The sequence below is a fragment of the Mustela putorius genome, unplaced genomic scaffold (assembly GCF_011764305.1).
Source record: "Mustela putorius furo isolate JIRA1106 unplaced genomic scaffold, ASM1176430v1.1 tig00003949_pilon_pilon_pilon, whole genome shotgun sequence".
NCBI lineage: Eukaryota > Metazoa > Chordata > Mammalia > Carnivora > Mustelidae > Mustela > Mustela putorius.
In genome coordinates this window covers 5180424-5205708 of record NW_025422093.1, presented here as the reverse complement: position 1 = coordinate 5205708, position 25285 = coordinate 5180424, and the positions used below count along the sequence as shown (strand labels likewise).

At 42.2% G+C, this 25285-nt stretch overlaps 1 protein-coding gene across 5 annotated transcripts in view; it reads left to right on the top strand.

Moving 5' to 3' along the window:
- Positions 1-25285, top strand: part of ZNF365 (zinc finger protein 365) — a 54016-nt gene that overhangs the window by 14307 nt on the left and 14424 nt on the right. For 3 of the 5 annotated variants that reach the window (XR_200429.3, XM_004765688.3, XM_004765687.3), the window contains exons 1-2: positions 14883-15017; positions 16893-17648. Coding sequence is in view for 4 of the 5 variants with exons in the window: in XM_004765688.3 (XP_004765745.1) it covers positions 16906-17648 (743 nt within the window). In the remaining variant the exon portion in view is untranslated. Of the gene's footprint in view, positions 1-14882; positions 15018-16892; positions 17649-25285 lie in introns of those variants that run through there. The other 2 variants (XM_004765686.3, XM_013063072.2) reach the window with 1 other exon arrangement.

The following is a 25285-nucleotide window of genomic DNA, read 5'->3' as shown; positions in this document are numbered from 1 at the left end:
ACATCAAAATCTATAAGACACTGCTGCAAACCCAAACAAGGAGTAAAAGTATTAGCCTTAAATACTTTCATTATTAAAGAAGGAATAACAAAAAAGGAGCAGATTCTTAGTCTACATCCTAAAGATATTAAAAAGGTCAACAAAATAAAAAACACTAGGAAGTTGGGGTTTTGAAGTAGGAAAGAAACAATAACTATACAGCTAAACATTTTTCAAAAGACAAATCAGTCTTTCAAAATAGGAAATATCAATAAAATTAAGTTCTTGAGTTTGAGAAAAAATAATGTAGATAATAAAGACTGTGCTCAATTCGAATAAGGAAACAAACAAGGTCCTGCGATCAAAAAAATAACAGATGAACTAATGACAGCAGCATTGTGGGAAAAAGTTTTCCTAATCTAAGAATGAGATGGGGGCGCCTGGGTGGCTCGGTGGGTTAAAGCCTCTGCCTTCGGCTCAAGTCATGATCTCAGGGTCCTGGGATTGAGTCCTGCGTCGGGCTCTCTGCTCAGCAGGGAGCCTGCTTCCTCTGCCTACTGTGATCTCTGTCTGTCAAATAAATAAATAAAATCTTAAAAAAAAAAAAAAGAATGAGAGGGACTCTTGTCTAGGTCTAGGACATTAGAGGGTGGGGAAGATTTCTAGACTCCTCGTGATGTCAGAAAGAGCATGGTGTGCTGAACTCAGTTTCCATGTCTAGGGCTCAGTAAATGAAAATCACGTCAGGTAGGACAATGCCTGAGTGAATGAATGACGTCACAGAATCTTTGTTTGCAAGTCACCGCAAGTTGGCAACAAGAAGGAAAATTAAGAAATACATCTTATCCTTAAAATATATTCAATACTTAGCTAAAATATTATAGGTAGATACAAACTGAATAATCAAACCCTGGAAAATACCTGAAAACTGATCACAAAGGGGAAATTTTTGTTTTCTTTCTTCCTTTTAAGTTTTCAAATCAGGCAATTTCTACTTGCTTTGCTTATCTCATCATGCAACTTAACCCCTGCATTAGTCACTTCCTGTGTGTCCAAATCACCGTGTGGATAGATTGGATCCCCAGCAACCAGGAAGTATATGAATAATCTCTGTGGAGCTCTTACTCATCATGCATTAGTGACTTGAACACTAATTAGTATTTGTAAAGTAGGAGGAGAAATATAAGTGAAGTGGTAGTTGATTTTCATTACCTGATAGTAATGAACATAGCACAATATTATTGTAAAGAGTAACTTCCTAGTATCCTTTAATCTTACCAATTTAAAGAAAATGTCTTTGCCTCACTCTAAGTGGAAAGATCTGGAACAGATAAAGATAATTAAAATGTGGTCTTCAAAGGGATAAAAATAATAATAAAACCTATCTTTCCCCTCCTAGCATCTTCCTAATTGTCAGACCCATGTATACAAGGACTCATTCAGTGGATTCAGCTAGATGTCCACAACTCAAACATGTTCACAACATGAGACATTGTCTTCCCCCCAGCACAACAGGTGTACCATGGGACCTTCCATCCTCCCCTCCAAAGCTACTCGTCCGTATTTTCTATCTCCATATTCAGCACAAACATCTACCTACTTTCCCAGTCCAGAAATCTCAGAATTGTTTTATATCTTCAACTCTTGCCATATTCATTGAAAAAGAATCTCCCTGTCCTGTTGATTCTACCTCCTAAATTCTATTTAAGTTCCATATTTTCTCCACTTCAGTTCAGTTCAGGTACTCATAACAACTTTCAGTTGCCCGGGATAGCTTCTTGTCTCCTGACTTAATTCTTAACACTTCTCCAATTTATCTATATGTAAAAGTCCCAGCTGATCCTTATAAAATGCAAATCCCATTACCTTTCTCTCTGATTTAAAATTCACCATTGTCCTTTATGGTATTTTGGATTATACACAAAATTTTTAATTTGGTTTCTAATGAACTGGCCATCGCGTCTCTCCCACACGCACCTGAGACAATAGCCAGGCTGAGCTGCTTGTATTCACCTACATGCCACAGTGTTTCTATTCCTTCTGTCTTTTTTGTGTGATGCTATTCCCCCAGCTTGAAACACTTTCCCTCTTTCTCTTATTCTTCTCATGTCTCTTCAACACCTCTCAAACCTGGAGAAATTGTATCCAACCATCAAGATTCAGCTCCAACATCACTTCTTCCAGAAATAAAGTGTTCTTGATCTCCCGCCTCCAGTAGTCTGAGTTAAAGGACCTTCTTCTTTGCACTACCCTATAGTGAAGATTGGGGATTGTTTTCTGCGAAGGGCTAAGTAATTATTATTTTCAGTTTTGAGAGGGTAGTAGGCCGAATGGTGGACTCTTAAAAGATCTATGTCTTAAAGTCAGGAACTGAGAATGTCACAGGATTTGGGAGGAAAAAAAAAAAAAAAAGATCCTTGCAGATGTAATGGATCTTGAGATGAGGAAAGCATCTTGAACTATCCAGGTGGGCCCTAAATTCAAGAACAAATGGCTTATAAAGGACACACAGAAGAGAAGACGGGTAGAAGAGGAGGAATCAATGTAACCAGAGACAGGGCTCCGGGTGACGAAGCCATGAATTAAGCAATGCCAGCAGAAGCTGGATGAGGCCAAAAGAGGATTGTTCTCTAGAGCCCCTCATAGTGGGTATGGCCCTGCCAACACCTTGAGACTTTGCATTTCTGACCTTCACAACTGTGAGAGGTTTAATGTTTGCTATTTTAGCCAGCCAGCTTGTTCCAGATGCCACAGAAACCTATTTCGGAAGCTACACAGTCTCAGGCACAACCATGACCCCCTGCCGCGGTGGTGTGAAAGCAGCCGTGGACAGTATGTTAACACATGGGCAGGACTGGGTTTCTAATAAAGACTTCATTTACAAGAAGGGATGGCAGGACAGATTTGACCCACAGGCTTGACCACCCATGTTATAATACGGACACTGTCATACTTGGTCATCACTCCTCGGGAATACCAGCATATTGAAGACAAGGAATATGTCTTTTATCTTAAAATGTCTAACCCAAGAGTCTCACACTTTAATTCTAATAGTGACCAGGAAGGAAAATTAAAGGAATGTAGTAGCCTGGATGAGAAAGTCAAAGTGTCACCCAATGAGAGCAACTTCTACTCAGTCGCTGGCAGTTATTACCACACGCCCCCCCCCCCCCAGTTGGGCCAAATAAGTCATATCTGGGCTTCAAATTTAGTTTCTGGGCCACAGTCTTTCAAGTCTGCATAGCCAGGGCCTGACACAACACATAGTAAATACTTGAATGAATTGAATGAATTCATGTATTCACAAATACCAACATTCTAACACCAAATGAGGAGGATATTGTAAGTATATTAGTTGGGAGATAAATTTGTACACTTTGAATATGTATAGTTTATTTTGTATCAATTATACCTCAAGAGAACTATTTTTAAAAGGAGATAAACTAAGGGCAAGAGTATAAATGGGGGAGAAAAAGCATTAATAGTACAAACTATAAAAGCGAGATTCCTCCCTCAAATAAAATTCTGAGCTGGTACAGTGGCTCTGCTCACTTAAAATGTGGGGACTAGCCCCCACTTTTCTCCTCTTTTCCAAAGGAGTTGCCTTTGTCCTAAGTACAAGAGGTAGTACAAGATGGCGCACTTCCATATGTGTATTCCCACCTGTAAGAATGGGGAAAGGGAGGCGAGAGCAGATTACTTTCCTTTGCAGATACCACCAGGAAGTTCTCTGCATAATTTCCACCCACATTCTAAGGGAATAAAAGATTCACATCTAGCTCCAATGGAGGGTGGAGAACATAGTCTTTCTGGGGGCAGCCCTGTACCCAGGTAAAGGTTGAGGGTTCTTTCACTATGGAAGGGGAGAATGGATATTGGGGGACTACAGTAAGTATGCAGTAAAAACAATGAAATAATTTACATACTGAAAGCAATAGAAATCTGATTTAAACTCTTCAACCATTTCCCAGTAGGACATAATAGGTCATGTCTGGCTAATGTTCTTATTTTTTTATTTATTTATTTGTTGTTTTTTTTTTAATTTATTTTTATTTTTTAAAGATTTTTATTTATTTATTTGACACAGAGAGAGAAATCACAAGTAGGCAGAGCAGTGGGCAGAGAGAGAGGGGAAACAGGCTGTCCGCTGAGCAGAGAGCCAATGCAGGACTCCATCTCAGCACCCTGAGATCATAACCTGAGCCAAAGCTTAACCCTTTGAGCCACCCAGGTGCCCCTCAGGCTAATGTTCTATTGCAAAAACTAGAAGAGGCCAAAAAAATTCTAAAAATTGTACTTTTAAAAACCTCAGTGAACTATGGAAGCAATGAAGGCTATATTAGTCTGCTCAGGCTGCCATAACAAAATATCTTAAACTGGGTGGCTGAAACAGCAGAAATTAATTTTCTCCCAGTTTGAGAAGCTGGAAGTCCAAGATCAGTGTGCCAGTATGGCCAAGGTTCTGATGAGACCTCTCTGTCTTGCAGAGAGCCGCCTTCTCATGTGCTCACATGGCCTTTCCTTGATGTGCTTATGAAGCCTGAAAGAGCAAGCTCCCTCGTGTCTCTTCTAAGGGCAAACAAATCTATAATGAGGGTCCCACTCTCATGATACCGTCTAACACTAATTATCTCCCAAAGCTCCATCTCCAGATACTACCATTGGGGCTTAGGGCTTCAACATACAGATTTTGTGGGGATGCCAAAGTTTGGTTGATAACAAGGACAAGGTGGATATGATGCATTCACAGAGAGTAAAGAACTTTCCCAGATGAGCTTTCAGCCACCAGCTCTTTCTTCCATGGAGGCATTGCTGATCCTGGGCTCAGGATAAAGGTCTGGCTTAGCCAGAAGGAGAGCCTTTGCTCAGGGCAAAGGAAACCAGTAAGCTTTTAGGATCATGGGTGCTGGAGCAACAAATGGGAGCTGTGGGGAGTGTCAAAAGCACAGGGGATTCTGGAGTTACGTCAACATTGGGGGAGTTAGGCTTCTACAAAGCAAGGTGAAATCTTCTGTAGTTTCACACCCTTGGGAAGGGGTCCTGTCTCAAGCACATAGCTGGTTTCCACATCATAGATATTTGTTATAACCTTGAACAAGGCACTGTCTTCAAGGGTGATTCTTTGAGAGGGACCAAACTAGGTTCTGTCAGCATGCAATACTTCTGGCTAGAGGAGAGTCAGTACCCCCATCTTACAAGAAGAATCTCAGTAGTACACTGCAACTGCCTCCACACAGGGAAAGATGATTTGTGACGAAATCTTTAGAGAGCTAAAATAAAATGATGCCTAACCTATAATTCTATACTCGGTGAAAATATCTTTTAACAATGATGGTGAAATAAGCACTTTTTTCAGATAAAAAAGTAAAGGAATGTTGATAGAAGGTAAATAAAAGAAGTATCTTTAGGCAGGGGAAAGGATCCCAAATCAAAACATGAAAATGCAGAAGGGAATGAAGAACACCAAAGAGGGAAACTAAATTGGTAAATACAAACATGAATCATACAAACAATAATCATAACATCACCTGAGTTTTAACACTATATGTACAACAAAAACAAAAAGTGAGAGATAGTTTAATAGGAAAAGTTGCAATTTGTCTTAGTCTATTATAAGAAAAGAACATATGTTGCATGTCTAGATGAACCACACTGTATAAATAGTTAATGACAAAAATTACAAAATAATAGAAGGGATAAATGGTATTTTTTTGAGTATGATTAGTCCTAAGGAAGGAAAGAAAAATGGAAAAAAGCAACATGAAACAGATAGTTTTAATAGAAAATGAATGGTGGGATGCCTGGGTGGCTCAGTCGGTTAAGCATCCAACTCTTGATTTCAGCTCAGATCATGATCTCAGGGTTGTGGGATCGATCCCCATGTCTGGCTCTGTGCTCAGCATGAGTCAGCTTGTCTCTCTCCCTCTGTTCCCTCTCTCTCTCTCTCCAAATAAATAAATAAATAAATAAGATCTGAATGGCAACATTGTATATATAAACTGAACTATGCAAGTAATTACATTAAGCATAAATGAACTAAATACATCAAGATTTATGGTTGTTAGATTAGATTAAACAGCTACATTGTGCCTAAAGACTCACACTTGAAAGATAAAAGCACAGAAAAGTGGACAATAAAGAACAACAGCAACAACAAAGCCACAAAAACACTGAACATAAGTGGTATATCTATACTAAAGTCAAAGTAGATTTAATGCCAAAAAGAATTATCACAGATAAAGACAGAGGTTTCGTAATTATTGAAGTGGGAATCCAGCAGGACACTATCATACAATACTAAATTTGTATGTACTCCATAATGAAGCTTCAAATATTGAAACAGAAATGGGCAGAATTAAAAGAAGCAATGAACAAATCCATACTTGTGGGCGCCTGGGTGGTTTAGCTGGTTAAGCGTCTTGGCTCAGGTCATGACCCCAGGATTCTGGGATCCATTCTGAATCTGGCTCCCTGCTCCTTGGGGAATCTACTTCTCCCTCTGCCCCTGCCCGCCCCCCTCCCTTTCCACCCCTGTGTGTGCACCCTCTCTCTCCAGCTCTCTCTCAAAAATAAATAAATAATATATTTTGAAAAAGCCATACTCTTAATGCAAAACTTTAGCATATTTCATTTAATAACTTATAAAATAGTCTAACAAAAAATATCCATAAAAACAACACACTTGACCAACTTGATCTGACTTATATAGAATACTACATCAAGAGATGATAGAATTCACCTTCTTTTCAAGGGCAAATGGATCTTTTACTGAAGTCATAAAGAAAGATACAACAAATCTGAAAAAATTAAAGTCATTCATAGTGTGTTATTTTTCTACAATAAAATCAAAATACAAATCAATAACAAAATATAACTAGAATAATGCAACTGCTTGGTAATTAAATACTTTAACAACAATGAATTTGACCATTAAAGTGAAATGGATAAAATCCTAGAAAAATACAACTTACCCAAACTGTCAGAGGTAGAAAATCTGAATAGTTCACTATCTATTAAAGATAGTTAATTCATTATTTTAAAAAAATCTCCCCCAAAGAAAATTCTAGGCTCTCTTGGTTTCACTGGTAAATTCTCACAATATTTAAGGAAAAGAAAAATAACACAAATCTTGCTTAACCTCTTCCAGAATACAGACTGTTTTTCAAATCCAACTTTTGTTGAGACCAATATAGCACAATTCCAAAACCTGACAAGGACATTACAAGAAAGAAGTACAGACCTATCACTCATGAACACAGATGTAAAAATCTTTAAAAAATTTTTTGACAATTGAATCTAGTGACATGAATCGAACCTATTCTAGGAATGTAAGATTGGGTTAACATTCAAAAGTTAATCCAACCATATTAACCAAAAAAAAAGGAGAAACTTTAAATGAACATCTTGATAGATACAGAGAAATAATTTGACAAAACTTCTCTCTCCCTCATTTATTATATATTAAAAAATACTCTTCACAAACTGAGAATAAAAAGTAAACTTTCTAAAACAAATAAAGAATATTACAAAAAATCAACAGCAAACATCATACCCAATGTTGAGATATTGAAAACTTCCCTTCTGATCAGGAGTGAGACAAGAACGCCAGCTGTTATTACTTACATCCAATATTTTGCTGGAGGTCCTATCCATTGCAATATTTTTTAAAAGATATTCAGATTTGAAAGAAAAAAAGAAAAAAAGAACTGTCAGTATTTCTAGACTGCATGATTATATCCTACAAAAATTCAAAAGAATCCATAAACTATTTGAAATAATAATTGAAACTGCAATGTTGAAATAATAATTGAAATCTGCAATAATAATTGAAATCTGCAATACAAGATCATTATTTAAAAATCATTTGTATTTCTATATATTGTTACAACTGCAATGTCATATTTTAAAATGTACTATTTATGTTAGTATAAAACATAAGCTATATAGTAATAATTTCAACAAAAGATTTGCAATGCCCAGTAAACATTCTTGAGAGAGACTAATATCTAAATGAATTTAGGAATACACTTTCAATATTTAGAAGGCTCAATGTGCCCGTTCCCAGACTAATCTACAAATTAACACTATCCCAGTCAAAATCCCAGCAGGCTTTTGTTTTTGTTTTTGTTTTTGTTTTAGAGAAGGTGACAAGCTGATTCTAAAATTTATACAGAAATGCAAAGGCCCAAGGATAACTAAGGCAATTGAAGAGAAAGAACAAAGCTGGAAGATTCATTGTTCCTGAGAACAAAACACATCATAAAGCTAGAGTAGTGAACTCAAAGTTATATAAACTAATCAGTTAACTAGATTAGAGAGCCCACACATAAATGGTCACCTGATTCATGACAAAGGCAATAATGCAATGGGTGAAGAATAATATTTTCAACAAATGTCGCCGGATGAACTGGACATGTGAAAAAACATATATGGACCCCTTTCTCTCCTCTTACTCAAATAATAATTTCAGTTGGATTGTAGATTTAAATGTGAAAATTAAACAAAAAGGCTTAGAGGACAGCATGGGAACATATCTTCATGACCTTGAAGGAGGGAGAGATTTCTTAAATGAGACCTAAAATGTGCTGATTTATATAAAGGAAAATCTCCTCATATGTATTTATAACAAGGGACTGTATCTCGAGTACACAGAAACTTCCACTGATCAAGGAGAATAAGGCAGACAACCCAAGAGAAAAATGAAGAAAAGATTTGAACAGACATTTCACAAGACAATATCAAATATCCAAAAACATGTGTGAATGAGTGCTTCACCCTTGTTAGCCAGCAGGGGCTTGTGGATTAAACCACAATGAGATTGTCAGCACACATCCCCCAGAATGGCTCAATTAACATGAGAAAATTCCAAGAGTTGGAGAGGATGTGTAGTGTTTGGGACCCTTCCACATGATGGGTAGGTTTGTTTATAAATTTGAATAACATCTTTGAATACTTTTAGTCAGCATCTACCCAAACCAAAAAGGTTACGTGCAATACGATTTCATTTACGTGAAGCACACAGAAGCAGGCCTGATCCATGCTGTTTGCTGTCAGGGTAATGGTTACCCCAGGGGAGGAAACAGTGGGTCTTTGATAGGAATACAAAGGAATGTTCTGGGAAGCAGAATCTCTGTTTCTTGATCTGGATTCTGGTCACATGAGTGTATCTAGTTGTGAAAATTCATTATGATTCACACTTACGATATGAAAAATTACCTGTGTGTTCATCTCCAATAAAAACTTTAATCTAACAACTTATTTTTAGAGAGGAATTAGACTAGGTGGTAGACACTGAAAAACACTACTTATTTTCACCTGATAATAGTCATGCTCCAAAGAAGCTGTCTTTTTAAATTACCTTCTGATCTTAGCCATGAGCCTAGTACAATACATCTCTTAGCATAACCTAGAAAATCAGTCCTGCACTGCTGGGGGCAGAGCGGGGGTGTAGGGAGGGGGGCAACCTTTCTTCCTAATAAGAATTATTTCTATAGCCTGTATTTTATTTTCAAGTTCAGTTCTCTCTTGCCTATAGTTATAAGAGCTTTCTTTTCCCTCTCTGCTTCTAAAAACAAAATTTCACCTAAAATAGAGGAACAAAATTGCCCATGTATTCTGGGTCCTAGAAAACAGGCCCTATTTTGACAGAACATCAGTTTCATAATTCATTCGTCACATAATTGCATAATTCAGACTCATTATCTAACAATCCCCCTATTTTAACTGTATCTTTTTCTGTGTATTTTATTCCACAGCAACATGCTTTCTAGCTCTCCTGCAACCATTTCACTTAGGGGAGATGTCTCAAAGGTTTCTCTTCACATAATAAATTACCAAGAAAGAAAAAAAAGCCTTGAAGATTTTTGAAAAATAGGCACTGAGAACCTTCTAGCATACAGGTCATTTACTGCACATTTGACAATTAGTCTTTGAGAGCCCTATGGGTGCCAGGCAATGGTCGAGGCACAAGGGATACAACAGAATCATGGTCAGCCTGTGGGTTCTGAATTTAGATGGTTCCAAATTCAAATCCTAGCTAGATAACTTGCTACTCCTGTGAAAATGATATTTGCTTTATAGCTCTGTGTCTCAGTTTACTCATTTTTAACATAGGGTACCCGTAATGCCTTTCCCCAAGTCTTGCTAGGAAGGTAAAATAGCATATTCTGTGGAGTCACCTAGAATCATCCTCAGCACGTGGTCAACAACTGATACACACTAGCTGATATTACTGGAAGAGATGACAACTAAAGTTATTTGCTGAATTACCTGTTGACAAATTTTGCCACCATCATCACTGCTGTGTCTCCTTCCCTAGTCCCCTAATCTTTGTTAGTCAGGCAATGACAAACATGTTAGACTAGTAACTAGGGGAGTCCTTCATTCATACCAGCTCCTGCCCTTTCCAAACAAGGACACTCAATCCCAGATACGTTGCCCCACCTGAATAGAACCTCATTCAGCTCATTAGGGGGTGAAGATGGCTTTAGACCTCAGGTCTCCACATTCCCAGTCCAGGAATAGGGCTGGAAAACCGTGCCAGTTGGAAGCCTGGCCCATTCTCCGATATGGCTCCAGTCTAACCCAAGCCAAGGGAGGAAATAAGTAATAATCGTCCTGGGTGGTAGAGGCGCAGGGCACCTTGCTGTAAATTGTCTATTTTTAGCCTCTCTATATGGCCTCCTCTCTGCAGACTCACTCAGGCTAACAGACTGCTGTGGGATTTAAGGCACTCTCCATGGTGTTGCTTGGTGGTTGCCATGCCAACAAAATTTAACAGAAATAGAGTTTTCTAGTAGATTATTCTGGTAGAGGGTTTAAAGCTAGATTAGAGTGCCGACTCTGAAGCTGAAACGAAGCAAGCAATTAGTAATGGAACATAGTAGGCACGCCATTATTCTTGTTGGATAAACAGAATACATAAATGCAATTAGGTGTGTTAGGGAGATGAAGATGTAACAGCAGAGAACTTATCTGCTACATAAAGTCAATACTTAACGTCAGTCTGGAGCAAGTTTACTCATATCCTTCCTCCCTGGATTTTCATAATTACCTGACATTCTGTGTGACATGATTTGTCTGACTGAAGAGGACTGCCTCTGATCTTCAGGACACTTCCTAGCTCTGTCATTCAGGGGTCGAAGGGCACACAGATGCTAATCTGGGGTCCTCCTTTGATCTGGGGAGCTTATTCACATTTGAAAGGGTCTGTGTTTGGTCCTTCTAAAGTCACTTTTTGGCAAATGTAACCACTGTATTTAGTAAAGTGCATTTGCCATTTAGAAAGCCTCTGTGGGTCAAGAAACCTGTGTTTGAAAGGCTGTACTGGTTGCCATGAGAAGATGCAAGGAGACAAGGAGACAAGGAGAGAGGCAAGGCAGCCCGTAAATCTCCATTCATAAATCTCCATTCAGTTCTCAGGGCTTTCAGCAGGATGGTCTGACAACCCTGGCCATAGTCTCTTTCCCTTTTCAATGAAATCTTTTTTCCCCAGTAATCATTTTGCCTTCCTTCCCTCCTTCCTCCTTGCCTATTCTTCCATCTTGCCCAGAGTATTTTCCACTCCCCATCTCTCTCTTTGATGGTGGCAGTGGAAAGAGCACAGCCTTTTGGAGTCTAGACAATTCATATCCTTACTATCTCTGATGCTTGTAAGTGGTGTGACCTTCAGCAACTTTCATGACATCTCAAGCAGCATTTCCCCTTGCACTACAAATGTCTGCCTTGAATGGATTTTAACAACGAATTGTTTCTCAGACTTCAGTGGATATGAGAGTTACCTGGAGATAGGGGGAAATGCAGATTCTCGAGAATCATACCACATAGATTTCAAGTAATTATTCCAGGTAAAAATTCCAGACATCTGCATTTTAACAAGCTTCCCAGACTTCAAGAACCCTTCTCTGAGAAACATTAGATATCGTCATAAACAGTCAGCAGGAAACATGTTGTAAATATTCCAAAGGTGGAATGATCATTATTCATTCAGTAGACATTTATTGAACATCTACTATGTACCTGGCACAATTCTAAGCCCTGTAGCTATGTCCTACTTAATTTCTTTTACTACAAATTTAATTTGTCCCACATATCTATGCCTGTCCATCCCACTAGCTGTAAGATCCTGAAGGGCAGGATAAAATAGCATAATGTAGTATAAAAGAACATACATATTAGGAGACATGGATTCTAATCCTGATTCTATTACTTACTTGCTATATGACTTCAGGAAAGTCATTTTTTCTCTCAGAATTTTATTTTCTTGTGAGAAATTGGAAAGGCTGTGAGAATAGTGATTAAAATCTGTGGAGTTTAGAGTCCTGGCTCTAATCCTTTCTAGGTGTGTCATTTTAGGAAAGTTAGTTAACTTTTTTGAGCCTCAGCTTTCCCTTAAGTAGAAAGGGAATTCATTTCAACATTTATTCCTTCAAAAAATATTTACTGAGCACTTTGTATGTGACCAACACCATAACAGGTACTGTGAATATGCTGGGAAGTAGGACAAAGTCCCTGACTCATGTAGCTTATGATTTAATAATGGACATAAATATTAAATAGGTAATTCTACAAATTTTTTCCATTGTGATAAACTCTGCTGTGGTAAATTTTACTAGCAGGAGCTAAATGGCTGGGCAGGATCAGGGCAGACCTCCTGGGAATGGCACCACGGAAGCTGAGCCCTGACAGATAAGTAGGCATTATCCAGAAAGAAGGACCTGAGATGGAAAAACTGAACACTTGGAGGAAGAAAGGAATACCAGTGTGGCTGAAACCAAGGGCACAGGGTCCCCTCTCCTTCGCAGGTGTTGGCAAGATTAAATGAGATAATAAAATGCTTAGCACAGTGCCCAGCGTAAACACAATGATCATGGAGATAGCACACCTTTTGGTTTGTTGTAGACAGTAAATGAAGAAGTACTGTGTAAATGAGAGGTTCTCAAAACTAGTGTTCATTAGAATTACCTGCAGAACTTGTTAAACCACAGAATGCCTGCTCCCACTTCAGAGTTTCGGATGTTTGGTGTGAGGCACGTAATTTGCATTTCTAACTAGTTACTAACTAATGCTCATGCTGCTGGTTGGAAGTGGGAGGATACCACTTAAGAGCAAGTGGTGTAACTGTAAGGTCCTGAATGTCTATCAAAGTTGAGTTTCCCGCAGTGCTCAACTCTATTCCCTACATAGTACAACCTCTCCATAATTATTTGATACTATCCTTGATACTTTTAGGGTGAAAAAAGGATATTGAAAATCCCTATCCTTTTTTTTTTTTAAACGGGAGGAACTCAAGGACCAGAGGCAGGGAGCTAAGAAATGGGAGGGGCCTGAACCCTAGAGCCTTTTTTCTCAAGGGCTACATTTGGTCTATTTTGTTCTAAGGCTTTCCCTGTATGCTCCTCTCATCCGCTAGATGACCAAGATGAGATTGCCCTCCGATACATGTACATTTCACACTTAAAAATATTTTACTAAGTGAATTGGTTTTTGAAATAAACATTTTTGAGAGGGTCACCGGATGAATTCAATGAAATATCTTTTCAAAGAGAAAGCACCCCAGCACAACAGCCTATACCACCCTTTATGTGGAAGTGAGTGCGTATTTAGTTCCCATTCTCTTCGTTTTTGTTTTGTCGTTGTTGGTGGTGTTATTGTTTTGTTTTGTTTTTTAATAGATGCGTAGGCTTCTCTCTTGTACCTGAAATAACCAGAGCTGATTTTATCAGTGTTGTTCTGGGTCAGAGGGAGTGTTTTACCCTCACAAATTCATTTGATCCTCATCACCCCAGTAGAAGGTAGTTCCCCATTATCTCTTTCACAGATGAGAAATCCAAGACAGAAAAGTCCAACTTGATGCAGATCCTAGGAGTCAGGATTTGAATCCCAGCATTAGGATTTGAATCATGTCTGACTCCAGAGCTTGGGCTCTTAATTACATAAACAAACAAAATCTAAGATAGTCATTGAGGTATTCACAGCAGAAATAAAATCAGCGTTGAAAGGAGCAGTATGGCAAACTCTGAGAACAGAGACACCCTTAGGAGTCGAGAAGATGCATTGAAATAACTAATACGGATGAGCAGAATCTCCCTAATAAGAAAACCCAACAGTAACTTTTACCCTGGTTTCATACTTCAAGAGTTAGACCAGGAATACCCTGAAACAGGTTAAAATAAGATGCTGAGTCATCAGGGTCTTTCTGAAGGAAAACCTCCGTAGGATGAGAGATCTTCGCTCCTGCGGGGAGAGGCAGGGACTGGATGCCTGAGGACTCGGGGAGGGAGGAGGCGTGTCCCTCACAGATCCGGGAGAGGGCGTTGGGGGGGGGGGTGTCTTCTCGCTTTATTTATTCACAACCCACATACTTCACTAGATTTAGTTCTGCCGGTTAACATAGCACCAGGATGCTCGGCTGGTAAGGCTAGAGGAGACTCTAGGTTATTCGGGGACATTCTCGTCCCCGTTGCTTAGGAAGAAGTGGTCCTAAAATGAACCACCGGACCTTGCTGCCGGCAGATTAGCGAAGATACCCAAGCCGCGCCTCATCCTCACCCACACTCTCCCGCTCCCCAGTAACTGTAAAGTGCAAAAGAGCTGGCCGGGGCCTGCAGAGAGCGCAGCGCCTCCAAGCCTGGCACGCTTTTCCCCTTCCCTCCCCCCGGGGAGCGATCCCGGCGTCTCCCCGCGTGATGTCAGTGGGATCCTGAGCCCCATCCCGCTTCACGGCTGGGGGCGGGCAGACGGTGCCTCCCCACGCGGAGCAGAGCGGGGTGTCGCTCGCGGGGCCGCGGCGCCCCAGGCCCAGCCCCCCGCTCCCCGGGCGTCCGCTCTCGGGCGCCGGGGTCCCCGGCAGCCGCGTGCGCCGCCCCCGCCACGCTCCGCCCCGGACGCCGCGGGTCCCCGCGCGAGGGTGCGCGGGGGGTGGGAGCGGGCCCCGGCTTAGCCTGATTTACGGCTCTGCTGAAAACCGCTTCGCTCCCGCAGCAGTAGCACCGGCCGCGGCGGCAGCAGCAGCGGCTGCAGCTGCAGCAACAAGTCGGGTAAGTGGCGGCAGCTGGGCTTCTGCGCCTGCGGCCCGGCCCGGGGGGCGCGGCAGAGGGGGCCGGCCGAGCGGTCCCGGGCTGGGGAGGGGTCCCGTCCTCTCCGCGCCGCGGGGAGTTGCGCCGTCGGCCCCCACTTGCGGGAACTCGTGCGCGCACGAATCCACTCTGGCACCTGAGGGCTGGCCCGCAGCGGAGCGGGGGCGGGGAGAGCCGGGACCCTCGGGGCAGTGATTTGGCCAGACTGCCCTGGGCGGGCAGAGGGAAATTAGGGCTTTTCCGCCAACCCTGTAGATTGGGGTTTCCGCTGGGCCCTTGAAAGCATGAGTACTCCCAGAGTGTGTGATTACCCATTTCCCCAGTCAGGGATGCCAACCCTTTCCCTTTGCCGCCTGGAATCCTGACTTCCCCTGCCTTCACCTTTCTGCTGCCGTTTCGGCCAGGGTTTGCAGCCTATCTTACGGCCGGAGTAGCACAGGAAGAGGTTTTCCTCTCTGGGGGGCCAGAGGCTTATTAACCTGGAGGCTTTTCCTAGCTGGCTGGGGACGGTTTGGGCCTCTGCTTTTCGAAGAGGTTGAGGTTCCAATAACAACACTTTGCAGGTATAGACCCTTAGCTGAGCTTCCTCTTTTGGGGGCCCAAGTCTTGTTAACATTAAAATAGAAGCCATTCCTGGAGGGAATAGATATGCCCCGCTTGCAGAATAGGGGTGCTAGCAGTCATCTGTTGCTAGGGCTAAGATAATAAATTCTTACAAGGAAATAAGAACTTCCTGTTATTAAAAGAGTTATGCTGATACCTGCCAGGTTCACATATTGGCCATCTCTAAAGGTTATCATATTAAAACAGGATCAGAGATGAGATAAATCATTCAGAAAACCATATCTTTATAAAGTCTTGGCCATGGCCATGGCCCCTAGTGGGTCAAAACGTATTTGATATCTTGAGTTTCCAAATGTCAGTAATTCTGGAATATGGAGACTGTCATTAAAATAACATTTTGCTTTCTGGCATCACAGCAATAACTGAAAGCAAAATCTCAGGTTGAAAAATTTCCAGCTGATTCTGTGTTTAATGCCACTGCACCTAGCTTGAGTAATATCATTCTTATGTTTGAAGAAAGATCGCTGAACTCGCTCTCTCGGGACAGTTTTGACAATTCATGTGAGTCTTCCTCATTTTTGGAATTCATGCTTATCAGGATTGTATCAGTAAAATAGGGCACAGATTTGCAGTTAGTGCACTCAATTCGGGAGGGCAAGAAACTTGAATTTCACTTCTGGAGCTGCCATGTTCCATCTGGCTTTGAATTCATTACTTTACCTCCTTGCTCCAGTTTTCTCATCTGCAAAAAGAGAATGTTATCCACCTTCTTTATCCTGGGCAGGGGTTGCAGAGGCTGGCAGGCTTTTTCCTAAAGGCCAAGGAGTAAATCATTTTGTCTTGGCAGGCTGCAGAGGTCACTCACCTTTGCCTTTAGTGCAAAAGCAGCAGTAGGCAACACAGAAAGGATTTGGCCCACAGATTGTAGGTTTTAATTTTAATGTGAGACATTATATACCAAAGGCATTTGAAGCCAAAGGCCTCTGCCCGTGGTGTTGATGAACGGGCCACAAGTGTTTCAGGAGCATTTTTTTTTTTTAAGATTTTTATAATTTATTTCACAGACAGAGATAGGCAGAGAGGCAGGCAGAGAGAGAGGAGGAAGCAGGCTCCCTGCTGAGCAGAGAGCCCAATGCCCGGCTTGATCCTAGGACCCCAGGATCATGACCTGAGCCTAAGGCAGAGGCTTTAACCCACTGAGCCACTCGGTGCCCCTCAGGAGCGTTTTTTAAACAGATGTGTGAACTATCTGTTTTATGTTGCCCTGTTCAGGACTTGAAGAGTAATGCAACAGAAGGCTTTTGAGGAAAGCAGATACCCCTGGCAGGAGTCCTTCGAGAATGTTGCTGTGTGCCTGCCATTCCGCTGCCCGAGGTGTGGAGACCATACCAGATTTAGAAGTCTGTCCTCGTTGAGGGCCCATCTGGAATTCAGTCACAGCTACCAGGAAAGAACCCTCTTGACCAAATGCAGCCTCTTTCCGTCCTTCAAAGACACAGACCTAGTTACTTCCTCAGAACCCCTGAAGCAGGGAAAACTGCAGGGCACCGGCCACGTGGTGAAGCAGAAACCCAGCTATGTGAACTTGTACAGCATCTCGCACGAACACTCCAAGGACAGGAAGCCATTCGAGGTGGTGGCCGAGCGGCCCGTGTCCTACGTGCAGACCTACACGGCACTGGACCTGCGTGCAGACTCGCTGGAGGGGCCGCGCTCCAGTCCCGGACTGCCCACCCCGGACACCAAAGCCGCTTTCGAGGCTCATGTCCGAGAAAAATTCAACCGGATGGTCGAGGCCGTGGACAGGACCATCGAGAAGAGAATCGATAAGCTCACCAAAGAGTTGGCCCAGAAAACTGCCGAACTGTTGGAAGTTCGGGCGGCCTTTGTGCAGCTGACGCAGAAAAAGCAGGAGGTGCAGAGGAGAGAGCGGGTCCTGAACCGCCAGGTGGATGTGGCGGTGGAGATGATCGCTGCGCTGAGGCAGCGCCTGACCGAGTCGGAGGAGGAGCTGCTGCGAAAGGAAGAGTAAGTGGTGCGGCACCATCGCTTTAAACACCTCCCCCCGGGGTACGGGCACATGTAAAGTCAGGATTGGTTTTTATTGCTTGCAGGTACCTCGGCTGCCTTTCTCACTGATACAGTTGAACTCGGGACCCACAAGGCTTTTGATACTATTTATCCTCTCTGTGTATAGTCTACGAGCCGGCAGCAGGAAAGACAAAATATGGAGTCCCTTCTCGCCTTGGAAACTACAGCACGTTTTGAGAGAGAGGAGTAGTGGGGTCTATGCATGGTGGGATCGGTTCCCAGCGCTAGCTGGTGAGCTGGGGGAGGTGAGTGGGCGGGCAGAGAGGGGGCTCTAGCCCAGCCATTCCTTCTTGGTAGCCTCCGCCTAGCAGAGTCAAGAACATGAGATGCTGTCTTGTTCAAGTATAAAAATATGCTCTGAATACCAGTAATTCTGGCTGCTTTGCCATTTTGGATTATCTGCTCGTGTTAATTAAATGTTGGTAGCTGAGAATCCATTTAATTATAGTTTTTATTTGGAAGAAGCCGACATTAGTAAACCCAGAGGAGACTTTCTGATCCTGCTAGCTTCTGTGATTTTAGTTTGAGAATTTTCTTTTTGTAGAATGGTATGACTAGAGTCAGTCAGGCCTGTTCGCACAGAGTTGGCAAGTGGTTTTCACAAGATAGAGGTGAAAGACATCGTACTTGGAAAAGCATTTCCTCATCAATAACTATGGCTTCAACTCAAACTAGAAAAGCTTACCTAGTAATGCAGTGTATTTCCCAAATGCAGAATGTTAGATTTAATTTTAAATGGAGGCTCAGAATTTGTAGAATCAAAGAGCATAAAAATGGATACCCTAGGAAAAAGTAGGAGCAAGGTTTCAAATAATCTGGGTTATATTATAGAGATTGACTTAATTTCCTACTTTCCGTGGCTACTAGAACACTTCTACCCTGTATTATCTCTTAAAATGTAGTAGTTAAAGCTTCTCTGTTTGGTTTGAGGCTGAGAAACCCTATATATTAAAGAGACCATTACCTAGTGTCACTAAATACCTACATTGTACCTAGAGGGAAAACCTGCTCTGATCATCTAGAAATTTTTTTAATTACCTAGTGAGCACAGATTCGAATCAGCCATGGATTTACTTGCCTTTTAGGGAAATGATCTGTAATGAAAAATGTTTCTCTCTGGGCTTCTGGAGTTTCCTTGTGGGAAGTTGTGCCATGATGAACTATTGTGGCCAGCAGGGTGATTAACATTGCATCACCGGAAAAATGGCAGTTGGGGTTCCCTATGTGCAAAGAAAAGCTTAGAATGAAATTTGTGGTGTTTGTTTGGTTGAAGAGCAGTGAATTTAAAAGGAAAACAAACTTCACATATTGATTTGTCATATTTTACTTATTAATTACACAAGTAATAACAAATGTGTGATTTGGGCTGGTGGTTGCTGGGAAGGAAGCCAGTATGATGGCAGGGAGAATCCTATAGTTAGATCTAAGTTATTCTCAAGGATCTAAATTTTATTTGGCATTGTGAGTTCAAAAGTGCTTTATTATTAAGAACATCTGGTTGACTTTGTAAAAGTGGGACATGCATGGATCAATTATGATAATGTTAACCCAGTGCTAGCACCTGAGGACCAATTGAAAAAGTAATACATACTCAAAAAAAATGTAACAGGGTAGAATTGTATGTGTTAAAAGGGTCCCTTCCTCTCCAACGATACCCTGCTCCATCCTCCAGAGAAAGCTACGGTTTAGGTCAGTGAATGTCCTTCTAGAGCTTTCCTGTGTAGATACAATCATATGTACTTTATACACGGACATACTATATTCTCCCAAATGGAATCGTGACATATACTGTTCTGCCACTTGTGCATGGAATATTTTTCGTTTTAATGTGGTATGTCGCAGGCATCTTTCAGGTCCTGAGTATAGGATTATGTCATTCCTTTTGGCTCTTGCATGGTATTCTGTGGTGTGGATGCATTCATGCCTGATTCCATCAGTTTGCTATTAATGAATACACAGTTTTGTTCTGTTTTTCTAGTATTAAAAATAATGCCTCAGTTAACATCCTTATACATACATCTTTGTTCACGTTTTTGTGAGTATATCTGAAGATAAATTATGAATTGGTTTTTAGTATGTCATTTTGGACAGCCGGGGAGGAGGGGAAGCAATAGTATTAAACAAACAAACAAAAACTTTAAATGAAAATATAGTGAAGCTGCCTTAAACTTTTAGACATAAAATTAACAAAGTCTCCATTTTTTTTAAGCCTTCATTTGGCCTGGCTTGTCAGTTTCTGTATTCAAGTCTCAAATAATCACTCTTTCTGTATATAAAATAACACTGAAAGAGTCTTGTTTCCAGGAAGGACACTAGAGCTCTTGGTCTGAGAGGGAGACTATGGCCAGCTCTGTCAGGGTCTGTGGTGTTCAATCTCCCTGACACCCGCCTCTGCCCCCAAAATGGGGATGGAGAGCAAGTCAGCTGCCCATCTGCCACACCATTGAAACCGAATTCATTTGACTAGATTTGCCTGCCTGGGACAAGGCCCTTCCCTCCTCACCAGCCTCACAGTGCTGTGTCATGGACCCAAGAGGTGACCTCTTAGTATGGGACAACCCTATTTGGCCAGAAAGCAAACCAGGGGCTAAACCCCTCCAAATGAGCTCTCAAGACTCATTTGTGAGAAAACGCAGGTGGTTACAGTCCTAGTCGATGTGGATGTCAACTTGGGGACCCTTTGAGACCCAAATGGGAGATTCCATTAAAAAAAAACCCGAACACCTACATGAGACTCTCTTGCGTATGGATTTTTTTTTCCATCCACTTTAAAAGCCTTTCAAGTGAGGCTTAGGAGGCACACTTGGTTATGGATTTTGCATGAGGCTCTTCTGCTTACGGATTTGTTCTCTCAACTTTAAAATCCTTTCTTTCAAACTGAAATGAAAGACTCCAGGGCCGCTTCTGCCCCAAAGCTGTCTATAGGCTGAATCACCGTGCATTGTAGAGGCCGAAGTAAACTCTAACAGAGGAAATGGGTTGGATAGGCAGTATCTTGTACTTTGGGGCTGGTGAGTCTCATTGTGCCTCTGGAGAGAGGTGTCTGTAAGTCTCTGGAGCACAAATCCAAGGGAGCTGTGCCCATCATCTTCGCAAAGTCTCTGCAACTTTACAAGTCCTACTGAAGCAGGTATTTACTTATTCAGGAGTTTTCAGAGCTATAAGTTAGCACTGCCCATAATCAGGTAAATCAATCCCAGCCGACCTTGCAGTAAGGTATCCCTTAACAAGAGAGGACGGACTTGGATGGTAGCTGAGTTGGTCATCCAAGGTTTGGAGCACACCCGTGCAATGCCGTGAATCCCGAGTATTTCTGTACCTTCCTCTGGTGAGACTGGGAAGCCCTACCTGAGCACCCGTGATGGGCCGGACACTGTGCTATGGGCATACGGGGAGCAAAAACTCTCGCTGTTTTCCTCTAAGGAGCTAAGATCCTACATAGGAAGAATAAAAGATCCTGTAATCATGTCCATGTTCAGACCCAAGGTAGCTGAGCAAGTGCTTAAATACAAGGTATGGTTTCAAGTTGATAAGCCATTAAAGAACAGATTTTTTTTTTTTTTTTTAATGCGGAGTGTCCACACTGAGAAAGTGAGGAGGAAGGGCAGTGTTCGCATCAGTGGCGTTGAGGAGAGTGACGTTGAAGGGACAGCAGGAAGAAGAAGGACTGTTAGTGAGGGGCCCTGGGGAGGTCGTGTGATTTGGGAACTGAAAGGTATTCCTGTCTCCTTCAGGATAGCACTCTCATTTTACAGAAGTAGAAAATAAGGCCCAGAGCAGTGGAATGACTTGCCCAAGGACAAAAATTTGGTAGCACAGCTGAAATCGAAACCCATATTCCCTGTCTCTCTTCTGAGTGCTTTTCCCATTAATTCACTGTGTCTCAGCCAGACTTTTGAAAATGTGGTATTTGCCCAAAGCGTCAAGACTTATGTAATACTGAATCTGGCCCATTTTGGAATGGGCTGGCTTCCTTGCTGTTTTGAGAGAACTGCTATGGTGACATCATTTATTTCTCTAATGAGATTAAAGCAAATGTCAGCTGGCATCAAAAGTGTTGGGAAATAGGGAAATGCTGGCGTCATAAGTGTGGTTACACTATTCAGCTTCTGGAATACCAGGCCAGGTCTTTTTAACTTGACTCTCTGGATGTCCATGGCCAGTCAAAGTGGAGCATGTGCCACAGCCAGCCCTTGATTGTGATGAGGGGCCCCCTTGTAATTCTGTCTCAACTCCATCCTACTCCCTTGCGAACTCTGATAGAGATAATCCTTCCCTTCTTTCATTATTTGCCCTGCTCTCTGCTGGGAGTCAGCCCAGGAGACAAACCTCGCACTAAGTCCCTGCCGAGGGCCAGATACTGTTCTAGGTCATGGGTAGAATAGCAGGTGAGTCCTGTTTCTGCTTTCATGACAGCAAGAGGCCAGAAGGTAAAATTAAATGTTAAACGGATCCCTAGGGACATGATGAAAGAGGCATAAAGGGTGGCCTGAGCCAGGTAACCGGCATTTAGGTTTCTATCCTAAGCTTGCTGTGGGATGCTGGACTTTTAAAGGTAAGTTTGACTTGGTAACTTGCTTTGCACAGCTAAACCCTCTTGCCACTTAATTACAGCATTCCTATTTTTGATCAGTGAAAGCAGTAACAACTTGGTCTCCAGATGGATCCATAGCTAGGAAACAGGCCAAGAAAAATCACATTACATGTAGGGTTCAGTGGGACAGGGAGGGGTCTGTTTGCTCCATATTTTAGTGTGTTTATGTAAATGAGGTCCTCTCTTTCCAGGCTGCTTTCCCTGCAGACTTAAAAATAATGTAGGAAAAACTGGACTGTCAAACATGTCCTGTTCGGGATGATTAAAGGCTGGAGACCAAGGAGAATATTCCGTTTTTCCCTGTCTAGTGTCAGTCGCCTTCTCTCTGGATTGAGGGCCGTACATGTAGTGTTGGTCGACTTAGTACCAGTAGGAGTCATTTGACTTTCTCATTAAAGGTATTTTTTTAAGCTCTTAATGAGAACTATATACGTTTTGGTTTAGTCAAAGAAGCCAAGAGAGAAAGTTGAGGCCAAAGGCCAACAAAAGTAGAGATGGCCTGGCTTCAGATGTGCCACAGGTGCCGATTCCACAGGGGGCCTGGGGGGCCATGGGGGTACGCAGGAGCCAGCCCTGAACTCCAGGTCGGCAGCCCAGCTCCCAGCACTGGCTGGCTGTAGACTTCAGCTTCAGGATTTGCCTTGTGGCTGACATCACGGTCTGTCTGAGGTGTTCTGTGATCAATAGCTAGCCTATTTTTAGCCAGAGGTATTTTTACCATTTCACATACCTCCAAAGAGGTTCATAAATCAGTAATGTAAAATGAAATTTAAATAACTTGGTAGAGCTTTGCCTTTGGGAGGAGAAGCTGATTTTAAAGTGTTGTTTAGAATGGAAGAGAAGCATCCATTTTCGATCCCACCTTTGGTCCTGTGGGAGGTACCTGTATTGTGGATTACTTTTTGGTTTTATGCCCCGTACTTGTCTAGAAAAAGATAAAAAGAAACCTCAGGCTCTTTTCGTCAGTTAACGATTTTCAACTAGAAATGGACTGTACATTTCACGCACTCAGCAGAAATTTGTTGTGCGCCTATTGTGTGCTGGACTTGTGTTTGGTGCGAGGGTGACCACAGTGAAAGAGGCGGCAAGGTCCCTGACCACACAGATGTCCCAGTGGAATGGGGTACATGGCATGACTGGTCCTCTCTGCAGTGTGCGTTGTGACAGGGTGCAACGTTCTGCAGGAGAACACAGCAGGTCACCCACACCTAAGCATGTGTGGGAAAGCTTCCTAACGGGAGAGCCCTGAGGTCAGAAGACTCCTTAAGAACAGGGACTAGGGAAAGGCAAGGGGAGAGACCCTAGTGGAAAAACGGTGTGTGCAGAAATAAGAATCTGACTCACAGCCAGGATGAAGGAAGATTCCTGGTGCTGGAACGGAGAGGGAGGTGATGTGCATTTATGAGGCCCAAGGGGGACATCAGGCTACAGGATGGCCCTGAAAGCTGGAAACATAGGGAAATAACTGTAAATTACCGTACATGATATGATCAGTGTGTTGTCTCCTATTAACAGTGCAGGGTTCGATGGCTATGTAACATTGTAGCGAACACCACAGTGCACATAATCCCTCTGTCTCTACACCTGCTTCTAGAGTGGTTTCATCCCATGAGAGTGTATCTTTAATTTTTCTGAATTATCCTGTCTTTAACCCACCTCAGAGGAAGAAATGGAAAGGTTTGATCTGTAAAAAAATTAAATATTATCAATGTTTCAGACCTTATGGCTATCCTGTAAATGGATAAGTGCATGGGGGGAAAATACTTTTTCCAAATAAAGCTTTGATTGCACTATAAGGGCTTTTTCACTTGGTGCCCCTCTGTTTCTGAATCTCAAGATATGGACAGATTTCTAGCTCTGCAGATCATTCTGCGTAACAGTGAGCTTCAGGCCAGTTTCTTTTCCTATACTGGTATTTCTTTCTTTAGTACCAAATATTGATTTTGAATAAGCATATTTTCCACCAAAGCTTAAAACCTTGAGTTCTCTTATATTTAACCTCTTTAAAAAATACATATAAGAGAAGTCAAAGATAGGGCAGGAGGTAAGGTAGAATCAGTTAGCTTCCCCAAAGCTGGTTTGCACCACGGCCTGATGGGATTTCACACGGGCTCCCTCTGTCTTCTCACCCATCTGGCCCTCCAGTCTTCCCCCTGTATTCTAGGTCACAGGGTTGAGAACCTAAAATAAAACCGCACAAGTGTCTTCCTCTTCTCTCAGATGGCATCGTGTTATTCTTTCTCTTAGTCATTCAGCTCAGCTTTGTAATTACATATTTATTTCAGTATTTGTTTCTTTTAATGTTTGCTTCTCCGACTGTATCCAGGCTTAGCACACCACCAGCCTGATCCAGCCTGCTACCTGATTTTGAGGAGCCTGTGAGCCAAGAATTTTTAATTCGAAAAAGAACTCAAGAGAAAACTAATAATTCATGACATATAGATAGTATACAAAATTCAAATTTCAGTGTCTGTAAATAAAGTTTTATTGTTACACAGCCCCTGTGGTCCTTTTGTGCTAGGGAGAGTTGAGTAAGTGTGACAGAGACCAGATGGCCTGCGGAATCCGAAATATATACTCCTCAGTCCTTCCCAGGAAATGTGGGCTGACCCCGCGTACCGCAGTCAGCTTCTCAAGGATAGCCGTGGGTTCACGAAAGCCCCAACACTAAACCCAGTACTAGCTAACATTCAATAAATGTTTGTTGAGTTACGGAATAGCAGAATAAATAAATGTGCGGGCTGTGACCGCATCCTCCTGGGCTTGCAGACCGCATTGTCCACTCCGCACCCGCGTTCTGAGATTCAGTAGCACTTGTACCGAGTGGGGCAGCGTCTCAGATTCCTTGGCCCCCCTTCTCCTTATATTGCTAAAAAAAAAAATACCCGAGGCCCCCCAGAAGTTTTGTTTGCATGAGTTTTATCTATCAATATTTACTGTATTAGAAATTAAAAGTTAGGGGCACCGGGGTGGCTCAGTT